At 36.6% G+C, this 13493-nt stretch overlaps 2 protein-coding genes across 2 annotated transcripts; both read left to right on the top strand.

Annotated features, from left to right (window-relative positions):
• The first annotated feature begins 1506 nt into the window (after positions 1-1506).
• Positions 1507-3535, top strand: LOC110164469 (tumor protein D54-like). Its single transcript, XM_020929505.2, has 9 exons — positions 1507-1577; positions 1913-2025; positions 2118-2266; positions 2514-2561; positions 2870-2971; positions 3068-3094; positions 3185-3211; positions 3293-3341; positions 3426-3535. The coding sequence occupies exons 1-9, from the start codon at positions 1550-1552 to the stop codon at positions 3501-3503; spliced, it is 621 nt and encodes a 206-aa protein (XP_020785164.2). The 5' UTR covers positions 1507-1549; the 3' UTR covers positions 3504-3535.
• Positions 3536-4596: 1061 nt separating this feature from the next.
• Positions 4597-7320, top strand: ppdpfa (pancreatic progenitor cell differentiation and proliferation factor a). The gene is made up of 5 exons (XM_020929852.2): positions 4597-4738; positions 6059-6161; positions 6477-6554; positions 6634-6718; positions 6951-7320. Exons 2-5 carry the CDS (start codon positions 6107-6109, stop codon positions 7081-7083), a joined length of 351 nt encoding a protein of 116 aa, XP_020785511.1. The 5' UTR covers positions 4597-4738; positions 6059-6106; the 3' UTR covers positions 7084-7320.
• The last annotated feature ends 6173 nt before the right edge of the window (positions 7321-13493 follow it).

The following is a 13493-nucleotide window of genomic DNA, read 5'->3' as shown; positions in this document are numbered from 1 at the left end:
TGAGAGATAGTTTGTTTTGTCAAAGTGAGTCTAATACTGTGACCATTTCTCTTGTTCAGTATATGTCTATATGTGAGTGAGAATTTTATTTAAAGGCATATCATTTGAGCCAGCAGTACAGGCAGCTCGGGACTTTTTCATACTTCTGAATTTCTATTTTTTGTCACACCTATTGCCATGTACATCTCTGCCACTCTTCCATAGATGCTACTGATGTGTTTGAATTGTTTACAATTGGTGAGCGCCTGTTGCCCACCCTATGCTATTAACAGTATGGATGTTGACCTCTGTGGTATGTGTCCCGTGATCCTTGATGAAACATAGATGTATCTGTCATGGCTTTTTCATTGAGATACTGAAAAATGCTACTGTAAATGTACTTAGTTGAATGCACTGTGTGTTTAAAAAATACTATAATGAATCAATGATCAGGAAGTAACTCCATATAGTGTAATTATAGTGAAATGGTTATATGATGCAATTTTTATTTTAATTATTTTATACATTGCCATGATTCAAAATGGGATTGGCTGTCGTTTTACCTGGTGTTGTAAGACCTCTGAATTGAGCAGGAATGATTTAATTGTTAAGGTCGCTTGTACATACACTTTACCCATATAAAATCAAAACCCTAAAAGTTTATGTTGTAGCATGGTACTTGTGTGTTTGGATGAAAACAAGTGGATTGTTGATCTGATTTGCTGTTGTTGAATAAATGTTCTTGAACATTTGAACATCTTTTTAAAATTATTATTCTGCAATATAGTTTCTCATCTAAGAGTATTATAATATGGAATCCATCACCAAGCATATGGGCAATCTACATTCAACATTAATTTTGCCATTAATTTCTGCATTCTGTGTTGCTGTCAGATGTGTTGGGTGAACACAGAGCACCCTTCTTTAGATTTTAATTGGTAGCACTTAAATGGTGTTCTAGTCTATAGACCTTTTATAAATATTTTTAAAGAGTAAATAATAGGGAGTTTGTTTAGAAACTGAACCTCCCACTGAACATGAACAGTATATTTTTAATCGTAATAGGTTTGGGTGATTTGATGTGATTTTTAAAACAAATTCCTGTTCTTAATTCTACCAGCAGGTGGAGACAACGACAATAAAACGGCAGACATTAAAACGAAAGATTTGGCATACTTGGGTATAGTAGGCTATATACGTCTTTTATAAATATTTATAAACATTTGTAGTGCCACACAAGACGCTTTTGATTAGAGACTGGAACCCTCCGATTGTATTGTTGTTGTTGGTTATAATTACATAAAATAGGCCAAATTGCCATTTGTAATTAATAAAAAAAAAGTTTGCCTTTTTATTTTAATTGTACTAAAATAGCCTAATTATCCCCCTTGAAGTTATTGGCAGATGTGTTCAGGCTTAGTACTGAGATTGTGTGTGTGTGTAAACAGAGCAGCTCCAATAATAGCCTCATTGATCCTTGCGTTTCCTGCCGCTCGCCACTGTCAGTATCACCGCTGATTGGATGGACACAACAAGCTAAAAAGTCCCGTCTCAAAACACTGCGCCGTGAATGTTTGTGGCAGCTATGAATCGACAAGGTAAGTGTATATATCTACATTTATTTCAAAAGCAGTTTTAATGCAAGTTGTAGTTTATTTATCCGCGTGTGCAACAGGTAGCGTATGTTAGCTTTAGCTGATTAGCTGAAGTGGACGCTGCACGAACTCAGCACCTCGGACAGTTCCACAGAAAAAGTGTTGATTAAGCCCCAAAAATACAATCGATGTATAATAAATAACTGTGGAATAAATAGCGTATTTAGAAAAGTGCAATGCCTAGTTTGTTTGTAGTAATTTACTCAAAATAAAGAAAGCACCTTGTGGATCAATGAAGTTTGTGTAAGTTTAACTGTAATATATGGCAATTTGATAAGGTTTTTCCGGCACTTCATCAATGAACTTCTCAAGCAGAGGCACAGGCAATGGATGTACACCACCAGAACTGACAGAAGAGGACAAAGAAAACCTTCAGGCTGAACTTGGAAAGGTAAGACAAACTGGATGCAAAAATACCATAATCTAAGTACCACAATTCCTGATTTATTGAGATTTATTGATTTTTTGTTTTATGTTATGAAGGTGGAAGATGAAATTCAGACTTTGAGGCAGGTGTTACTGGCAAAAGAGAAATATGCAGCTGATATCAGAAGGCAGCTTGGTTTGAGTCCTCTGGCCAACATCAAACAGAATTTGTCAAAGGGTTGGCAAGACGTCCAGACTTCATCTCCGTGAGTAAACAGATGCCTAAACATAACTATATTTATGTCTTTTAATATTCAGACATTCACCTTTCCCACAACATGTATTATAGATGGTACAGAGCATGCATCAGCAGGCTTTAAAACAAATAGTCCTATACACAACTACACAATGTCTTAGTGCCATCCAGTTACATAACAACACTAATGGACACCAGCCGCCATGTTGTTCTTTAAGACGATATAATCTTCTGAGTGAGTTGTGCTATGTTTGCAGATACCTCACAGCTTCTGCCACACTTGATGACATCAGCCACTCCAATGCGTAAGTGTTACTCTTCCCACATCTCCCATATGCCTACATTTATGTGTGGCATAGCGTATAGGGGCTGCCTATGTTTGCACATTGTAGAGATTTTGTCTAAGAAACAAGTGACGGGATTTTCAATCAAATAGGATTGGTGCCCCGTTAATAGCCTTATAGCCTGACTTAGCATTAGCAGGCACTAGCAGCAGTGGTTTGTATCTCAGTGAACCAGGTGTGCAGTGCCAATGACGTAAATAAGCCAATTGTTGATAAGTTAATTGTGGATTAAATACATGTGGTGATGTTATGCTTATTTTTATCGGCAGATATTTGAGGACCAAAGAGAGTTTTACTTACGCGGGCCATGTCACATCCTCTGCCCTGACCAGTGTGGGTGAAGCATTCACCCGGCGACTGGCAGAGATGAGGTAAAACAGTGAACATATTTATTCTCAGTATTCTTAAAATGCCAGTTAAATTCTCATGTTATATATATTTGTTTTGTTTCTACCATGCTACAACAGGGCTCTTCCTCTTCCCAGCCCTCCACGGTATGATTTTACAACGGGCATAAACATAAACACTATAAAATGTTTTAGTTTTATGTATTAACTTATTTTCCCTCTTTCCTTTATGAATAGACACACCATAAGCATGCCAGCCATGAGGTAAAAAATCTTGCCATGTTTTTTTTAAAGAAAATTTTTTAGTTGACCAATTTTGTATTAATTTTCCTTTTGTGACCATAGGAGTTCCCCTTCATTTAAGTCCTTTGAGGATATGGTTGGAAATGTTAAGGTGGGCTAACTAAGAATGAATGAAATGGATGAACTAATAAATCATTAATTGACAGTTGATTGATTTTTTGTCATTTTATTTTAGGGAAAAATGTCTGGAACAAAGGCCACGAATGGAGACCCTTCAGGATATGCCAGAAGAGTCGCAAGACAATGTCCCTGAAATCACCTCATCTCATGCATAGAGCACAGTGTTCCACTCTTCTGTTTATGTTTTCTTTTCTTAGATGTTTTTTGCCAGACACTGGCACATGCACAAACGGGTTCCTGAAAATTAAACACCAATAAATATAATTAATGGACTGGTTATGAACTGCATGGCAGAACCACATGAGTTAACCACCTACATTTGCAGTTACACATTGCGTGTTATTTAAAGATAGGGCTACAGCATGTGAATGCACTTGGTAGCCCATAGCATGTGTACACAGGGTGTGCTGCATGTTTTTCATGTAAGAGCTAAAATTAACCATCATAATGATACCATTTCTGCTGTTTTTTTTATTTGATAGAAAATAAATAACTGTGGAAGACGTAATAAAATTACCAGTTTTAGTTCAGATTAAAACATCATGTGAATAGGAGAGTACATTTGTTGACCTTAATTGAAACATTTACACTTATAGAGTTATTTTCTGAGGTGGTTTTTGTACATTTTTTTTTTTTTTCAATTAAAGTTTCTGAATGGTATAGTGTATGGTTCAGTGTTTTTGGCGTTTGAGTGATTTTTATAGATTACTCAGTAGATGGCACTCCATGAAAAACATGTTCCCTGACCGGGAACCGAACCCGAGACCGCAGCGGTAAAAGCGCCGAATCCTGACCACCAGGGAAGTCAGCAAATTAAAATGTTTCCGAAAAGATTCTTTTGCTAGACACCGGTCCACGAGGCTGTGCCTGATATTAATTTAATTATAACCCACAGTTACATGTAAACAAATGTTTACAATGTTGCCGCGTAAACATCTATTGCGAGCCTATGCGTAACTGCATTCCATGTAGCCTATTTCATTATCACGAGCAAAAATCTGCAGGGCCCCTGCAACATTTCTGACTTCTTCAGTAAAGTTCCACTCCTGTACGAGGCCCAGAGTTGAGGTGTCACGGTCCAGATGGCCCTGTTATATCTAGCGTCATGTCTGTGAGCTCGGCATCTTACCAAAGAGAACACAAGCACGTTTGGTGCCCGCGCGCCATCCAACAGCCCCGCCTATCGCGTGTCCCGAGAGTAGACCTATAAAAGCCTCGCTCAGACTGCCTGAAGCCAGAGAGTAGGAGAGACCAGCAGCGGTCACATAGACTGTATCCACCAATGGGCCATAGTCCAAACTAGTCCACATCAAGCCATCCGCACCTTCAACCCGCACCAGGTGCCTGCATCAACGTCCTATCACCAAGGTAAGAACACATTCACCTTTTGAACCATTTGGCCATTGTTAGAGCATTGTTCTTTACTTATAGACATGGCTAAAGAATCCTTTCTCTTCATGTGATACTTTACATAAACTCATTGTCATTGTTCAGTCCTCACATACTTTATAGGTAGTGTGTATGATTTACACAAGTGTCCTATTTGTGCCCATATCCATCACTTTGCATGAGTGTACTAACCAATTTTAATACATGTTTTTTTGACCATCATTAACTTGTTTGTTCAATCCTTGCATGTACAGTATTTGGGATGTGAACTTCAGACATAGACAGGCTGCTTTGTATGGGACATCCCTCAAAATCCCTAAATCCATCTGCTCTTCACCTGGTGCTAAGCCGAACTGCTTCTAGCTGGTTCACAGGCAGCAACTTGTTTTTCCAGGTCACTTCAGGCTCCTTATGATCACAATACAAGTTAAATGTTTTGGAGACCTGCCATTTCAAACAGATAAGATAATACAATAATATGACCATTACTCTCACAATTCTAGTGTTGTCGTGTAAAGTACAAGAACAGCAGGAGAATAAAAATGAACATAAATAACTATTAAACAACTAACGATAGCTAACTATAACATAAACATATTCTTAAATCTAACCATTTAAATAGAATATTAAAATATACTGAATAGGGTAAAGAAAATACAAAAGGGTGTAAAAATACAAGACTGCAAGTGGAGTAAAACTTTGGAACAAATTTTTATAAGTGGATATGGCTGTTTGACAATATGACATTGAACAAGTTGTAGTGTAGTTAATCATAGGCTAGTTTAATCCAGGCATTATAATTAACAGTATAATTTCTTCTATACTAGTCTCATGATAACGTCACAACCAAGACCTACATTTAGTAATTGTCTGAACCAAATTTGTTCCCTGGCATTGATAATTCATGAATGGGAACAGACAGTTACTATCTTGGCCATGACTCAGTGTTCCATAAAACTGGACATTGGCTCAGGGCAGTGCCTTCCACGCAGCTAAGTCGTGCACATTGACCACCTGCACTTGTGGACCACCCCGCTCGCTGCTCACCCCCCACTCACATACTCCGCTCTGGTTATTTGAGACATGGGAATCCAGAATGTAAAAGCATATGTTTCTATTTTATCACCACACACCAATGCCACAGCTGTAGCAGCATCGCTCAAATTGTGGTGTCAAGTTTTGTGCTGGCAGACTGAGTACGTGACTTGCTTGCAAAGACAAATTACACTTTAAAATGATTATTGTATATGACAATAACTTATTTTGATGCTTCATGTTCTATTATTGTGTTTTTTGCAGGTTACCATTTTCCATCTTTGAGCGGTGTTTCATCTAAGGTCGGAGAAAATGGCAGCTATTCCATCAGGCGGTTCTCTCATTGCCACTCATGACTACTACAGAAGTAAGAATCATATCACATTTAAAATAATACGTTTTTAGCCATGTGTTTCAGAATGATGAAACATTAGAATCATTGTCATAAACACTAAAACAACACATACAAAGCTCATTTAAAAACAACCCAAAACATGCACTGAAGGATGGGTCAAATGCAGAGGACAAATTTACATATGAAGACTTTAACCAACCTTTTTTAATCAAAATAATACATGTGTTTGAATGGGGAAAATCCTCCAAATGTTGCATGTAACAGGAACCTGAAATGCAGAGATTGTTTCAATAAAAACATAATTATGGTTTTCCTTGTTGGTTTTAGGACGACTGGGGTCTAATTCCAGTAGCAGCTCATGTGGCAGTGCGGAGTACATAGGAGAGGTCATTCCACACCATCCAGGTACTGACAGGACACTGGAAAAACAAGTTAGCGTTAAAGCCAATGTCTCCTCTAATATTAAGCTCATCTTTTCTCACAGGTCTCCCCAGGCAGGACTCTGGACACTGGTGGACTTCTTTTTTCTTTGCAAAACCTGGCATGCAGAACGGATCTGAATCTCAAAAGTGAGTTAACTAACACAAGGGCTGCAGCTAATGATTATTTTAGTAGTTGACTAGTTGGCAGTAATTTTTTTTGATTAGTTGATGATTATTGCTATAGTATGCATTGAAAATTTTTAGAATGTTCAGAAACGGTTTATTCTTTTTTGATATTTTGATTTATAACGCTGCTATCTTTGTTAACTTTTCATATGTACAAAAAATATTGTTTATTAATATTTATTTCTTTTTACAGAAATGGATCCTACACAGTGGCCAATGGTCAGGTGACATGCATAGCCAAAGAAATGGTTTTGAAGAGACAAGTTAGTGAGACCAGCGACAGTGGAAAGTTCGAACCTTCGCCTCTCACTCCTCCTTCCTCCTAGAACTTATGACATTATGACCTCCAACCCTACGACCTTTGCACCCTGGAGTTCACCAGCACCTCATAGTCCAGTTCCCAAGCTGGAGATGAGGATCGTGGTGAAAATGACGTGGAGTAAATAGTTAGCTCTTTCTTTAACTTCTGTGTATAGTGTTTTTAAAATGACCAAAATGTGTAAAAATAGTATGTAAAATATTTTTTCATAGACAATACCTCTAAATAAAACATAAAGAAACTATTTCTGTGCAAGTGTGATTTTGTTTTTTACTTTTTAATTGGGATATTTTTGGGAAATGTGAATGTGGATGAGAATTTTGATCTTTTTCTGGAGATGCAATATGCCCGTGGAGTAAAAACTTTAATGACAATTTACTGGCTACACCTTCTTAATGCTAAAACTATTATGTTTTTATTGATGGTGCTGAACTTTGCAGTGACATCATGCTGGGGGTGTTCTACAAGTATCTCTGCTGATACCATGGTGACACAATGCACACACTAGTAAACAATGTCAACTAAGTAGTTAGGTAGTCTCAAAACTCAAGAAAAATTACCAAATGGATGGAAAACAGCACATTTTCAGGACCCTGTGATCAATACAAGCGTTCATGGTCCTGTTTAGGTGTTTGATTTTCAACAGAGAGAGTGACTGTTTGCTAATTAGCTTGTGACTGTAATTTTAAGCATGAGAGACTTGTTTAACAGGATAAATCAGCTCACCTGTTATAGATCCAAAGTCAGTTCTTCTCTTATTATATGATCAAAATAATGATTCATACTTATATAGGCCTACATCATTGGATCATTTTGATATTAGCAAGAAGGTGAGCTATGCACCTGTTCAAAGTTACACTGTGTTTCACTTCTATCATTCCTTTTTTGGTGGTATTTGTTCAGTAGTACCACACCACGAGTACAAAGCATGATGAACTTTGCCAGTCATGTGGTTCCAGGAAAGGTAAATTTGTGAATGACACAAGGCACCAGCTATGGGTTGATATTAGGTGTCAACAGAGTACTAATATTGATACAGGAAAGGGAAATGCACATGTCCTATTTGTAACACAATGGAAAGATGCCGCCTGCTACTGAACTTCTTTAATCCATTTTAGTTTGATATGATTAGCCATGTTTAATGACGCTAATGCCACTTACATAAGGCTTCCTCTTACTGAGTATGTGGGTCAAACCTCTCCGGAAAACTCCCCTTTGGCCTTGAAGATTCATTCTAAAAGTTTTATTAATAATAGCAAATTTCCTGACAAATGAATGTCAACATACCTGGGTCTTGCTATGCTGATTATAGGTCTACCTCTTTTCAAAATATTTGTGATGTTAAGCACCTACTGATCTATCCAAAAAGCCAAGATTCAAGACTATATCACTCATTTACACAATTCTCTATAAAAATACATACAGGTAGTAATGGGGATGTTATTGCTTTGCTTGAAATTTTACATAATATGACCTTTTTTTAAATTCAGTTCCAGTCCAATCCAACTGCAAATGTCTCACAAAATTATGACAGTGAAAAACTAACATCTTACCTACACCAAATCTGACCTGTAACTTGGCCTAATGGTGCCGTCTGTTTGTCACCACTGCAATAGATACCATTAATGTAATCCAATGGAAAAAATGTGATCAAAGCAATAACATCTCCATGGGGACAAGCATGTAGTGGCCTTTTCACAAAAAAAGTTACATAGTGCACCTTTAACAATATTACACTCCATGGCAAATGAAGGCTGTCTTGAATTCACTGTTAACATGTTTGCAGAACTTGTTCACAGAAATGGTTGTACTATTAACAGTTCTTTTTAAGTAAAAGTAAAATATTTTGCAACATCACTATCTAAAAATAGTCTTAACAAGTACTGGCTGCCCTCCGTAAGTGAGATAAGAGGGCTATTCAAACATCAAAGTCAAACAGGCTACTTTATAGAGAGGAAACATTACTCAGAGACAGTCAATACTTTTACATAAAACTTTATACATATAACTCATAGACCCAAGGATTTGCATAAAGCCAACTTATTTTGGCACAGCAACTAAAGAGTGCGTTAGGTTAGGCGTGGGTCTAAAAATGTTCCAAGATCCCAGCATGCAGGTGGTCTAAGCAGCACGGGAGTTTCAGGTGACCCAGGCCAGCCAGGATCTCTGTGTATAAAGTTCACAGACAACGTAAAGGACAACGACTCAGTATATTTGCTTTAGCATTAGGACTGGACCGAGCACATGTCAGCAAGAATGGTATTCTAGATCCAAACTAACTGAACTAACCATGAATCATGATACATTTTCTTTTAACTCTCTTTTTCTCATTCTGACAACTTTATAAAAGGTCACTTAGAAATAGTGACCTTTTATTCAGCTGTTTTTAAGTTGAATATGTGTTTTCACCTCACAGTTTTTCATCATTTTCTATGTCTCTAATGAGAAACCTTTTCAACTTTATGGATGACCTAATTTGTCTTAACATTAACATTTGCTGTTTTTAATAATAAATGTGTTCTTTCTTAATTTGTTTTGAAATATTCAATCACATAGATTTCTTTTCAAAAGAAAGTGTATGCAGTGGACTACATAAATAAATAAACAAATAAATATATAAATAAATAAATAGATAAATAAATAAATACATAAATAAATACATAAATAAATAATATATAATATATAATAAAAAGTCTATTCCTAGGATTCTGTCACAAAACTTTTCTTCTTTGAGCTGGTCATTAAACTTTACATTACAGGTCGTTTTGTAACTCAAAACTACCTAGAAAAACTGTGAGCGCGATTTGCCTCTCCATAAATCTGACCTGTAACTCAATGTGGATTGGTCTCTTTATGAAGCTAGAAAGGTTTATTACCATACTGTGAAACATTCCAGACAAAGCAATTTGACATGCCACCAGAAAAGTTCAACAATGCACCTGTAAAGTTGGTAAACATATAGGGCAGTCTTGCACATTGTCAGAAATGGAAACAAGCTAAGTGTAGATACATGTTTACTGTCTGCAGTCACAAAAAACTATATTTGGTTTAAAGGTGAACACAGCTGAACCACTGTCTATACTGGTATTTGTCTTCAAGGTCACCTCTACTGACTTACATGCTTACATTCTTCAAAACATAATTAGGGAGAAAAAATACTCATGAAAATGTAGATAAACTGGTGTAAGGAGTCTGAAGAGTCTGTACCACATGCTGTCAAACATACAAAAGATAAAATAGCTTTGCAAAATGAGTGGAAAAGATACATACTCATATTTTGGGATAAATGAATGAGAGCATGAGATATGAAAAGGCAATAAGAAAGTATTTCTAAAACAGGAGTGAATCAACCAAAACACAACCAACTGTTTTGGGAACAACATTACAGCATGGTTCAAAGCTCAATTTAGTGTAATCTAGGCTAAAGGTGACAAATGGGACCTAAGTGGTAAAAAGCGGTAAAATATAGTCAGTGATATTGTTAAGTTAGAGTAAGATAACAGTTTTGAAAATAATGAGATATGGTGCAGGTATTAGAATATTCATTTTACCTCATATGTTTTTGTTGATATTTCAGTAGCACAAGTGAACCCTTTCAGCTGTCTGCATGCCTCAGTACACGTGGTTCTAGGAAATTCAGAATTGCAGTTTGTTTTGAAAATTTTTTGCTTGTTGTTTCAAAATAATTTAGGTCAGGCAAGTTTATCTTTAAGCTTTGGCAATCTGCGCTGTTCTCACACATCGGAAATGTAGACTATGAATGAAGTTGAGCCAAACTATTTGAAAACATCAGGCCTCCACTGAAATAAACAAACCATGGAAAAAAAACTTTGAGACTTGAGCTGAGTGCTGGCATGTCATATGAGAAGAAGGAGCTAAACTAGAGCCATCTGAGGTACCATATGATTCATAAAGACAGCAGCCAAATGTGGTCGGCAGGACTATAAATCCCACAGTATTGTTAACCAGTTTTCCATCTAAAATACACAACATAGGAATGACATACCTGGTGTTATTGTTAGCTCCATTCAAGTATTTTTAAAGATACATTATGTAACTTTTCTTGTGTCTGACTCCTGCATGTCTCCATAGAAAAATGTATTTATTCATTTATGTTTATTTGTACCTTAGGAAAAAAAGTAATCATACTGTGAGTTCTGACCTGTAACTTGGCCTGGTGGCTGCTTGATTCCATGGGGATAAATATGTTTCATGCCATAATGTAGAATGTTCCAGGTAAAGCAATAACGTTTTTTTTTTTTTTTTTTTTTTTTTTTTTTTTTTTACTACAAATCGAATATTAATAATATGCAACATAGATTTTTTTATTTTTTTTTTTTTATAATTTTATACTTGTGTTTACTTTGCTTTCTGTCTGTAGAAAATGTCATTTTTGTCATCACATCACATCTGCATAACCCACAAACTTCCCAAATTTTGCTACCTAAAGCCGCAGTGCTGTTGACCTAACTGGTTACACCTTTATGCCCAAAATGTTGTCCTTTTTGTGTTGGTTTCAAGTTCTAACGTGGTCTGTTGTTCTACTGCCCTCTAGTGGAAAAATATATTTATGCCTGATGACGCTGAGAAATCTGCAAGCCACTGCTGTCCCGGTATGGGGAAGCAGACATGAGCTATTTGCCTAACATTTGAGTTGTGTTGGAAGGAGTAAATATTGATATTTTAGAGCTGTAGTTTTAATTAAATAAATGTCAGCTCCCAAAACTCACACTTGAGATATACCACTTTTGTAACCACAGCTTCTATCAAAACTCTACCAAACTCCTCTTCATCCACCAGAAATCACTTTTTCACACATTTATAGTATGCTGGTTGTGGTTAGAGCAAGATCATTTGGGTAGGTGGGTAAATCTCCACAATTTTGTATACAATAAAAGAAAACACATGACACAAGTGAGATACCTCATGGCACGATTTTATTCATGACTGACATCTCAGGAGAAGAGGAGAGCCTTGACACTCTGCTGTTGGTAAATCACGGCTGTTTTTTTTTTTTTTGTTTTAATCCACATAGCGTTGGTGCAACACTGAAAAGCGCTATTTCCAAAACAGACACAAGTCCCCTGTAAGTGATATGTAAGAGGCAGGGAGAATCTCACCTGGACAAATTTGCATGAAACATACAAACAACCTTTTCTTTTGTCTTTTTGTAGTTTCACATTGAATAATAAATATCCATACTTATAAACAGTCCAAAACAAATCCAAACTATTTAGTCACGGATACTGGAAAAAGCTCCACTTTTAACTCACAATGATAAATGTACAAAACAATAGACATCTCATATAAATGTTAATGGTTTAAATCTGTTTTCAGAAGAACTAAGTAAAATTGGAGATTTTTGTATTTCCTGAGGTTTATGGGTTCCCCTAAAGAGGCCAGGAAAGGGGAATGGCTTTTATGTTACAGAGGAGAGAGTACAACAATTCAAAGTGTACCTTAGGGAGAATAGAGGAGTCTAAGCACTTACTGTATTTTAACAAACACCCCAATTCTCTTCTATAGGCCACTAATGTGTTAACAAGGTTGATTTAAAGACATCTTGATGCTTAAGAAATCTTTGCTGGTCCACTTTGAGAAGTTGTGTAGCTCCTTAATTCTTACTAAAGTCTGTTGAAACTGGAAGCCACCACAACACCAAACCAACCGCTATCAGTTGTCAAGAGGTCAATGACAGCAACAAAAATGAAATAAAAACAATACCTAATGTACGTTGTTGATTAGAGCGAAAAATAAAAAGTGGTTTTGAAAAACTGTACATGTAAACATCACACTTTCACTGAGTCAAAAAACCAGAAGGGAATTACAAAGCTCACACGTTTACAGCACAAGCTCCTGCAAAGAGCTACGGCATCAGACAGCGCAGGAGAGCCAACAACCAAATCAGATAAAGAACAATTAACCCATAGAGACTACCACCAAAATTATAATTCAAACAGGCAAGGTTAAAACCACTTTGATTTTTTTACATGGCTGTACCCACAGAAAAAAATAACAGTTTAAAACATCTTTTGTCACTCTTTGTACAGCTATACATTTATCTGACCACTTTAGCAATCCACAAGCTACCAGGGCATTTTAATCAACACCAATAGTTTACATTGTCCTGTCAATACAAAGAGAAAAGATCCATTGGGTGAAATAAAAACATGTAGGTAGACACATAGTTGAACACAGTTAATCCAGCACACCTAAATGTCACTCAGACAGATCTGCAAGCAAATGTGAGAATGTTTCATGATCAAAATGGCCTCACTGAGAAAGACTGAGCGATGGACAGTCAACAGTAAACGACAAGGAAGACGGAGACGATAATCCGACCCATGGACCATGCACGCTCCAGGACGGCCACAGAAAGGGGCTGTTCTTTTAAAGCAGAGAGTGAGAAATATCATG

Source organism: Boleophthalmus pectinirostris, unplaced genomic scaffold (assembly GCF_026225935.1).
Source record: "Boleophthalmus pectinirostris isolate CB_2022bp ecotype Guang Dong unplaced genomic scaffold, ASM2622593v1 HiC_scaffold_8, whole genome shotgun sequence".
NCBI lineage: Eukaryota > Metazoa > Chordata > Actinopteri > Gobiiformes > Gobiidae > Boleophthalmus > Boleophthalmus pectinirostris.
This window is presented reverse-complemented; position numbering and strand designations above follow the sequence as displayed.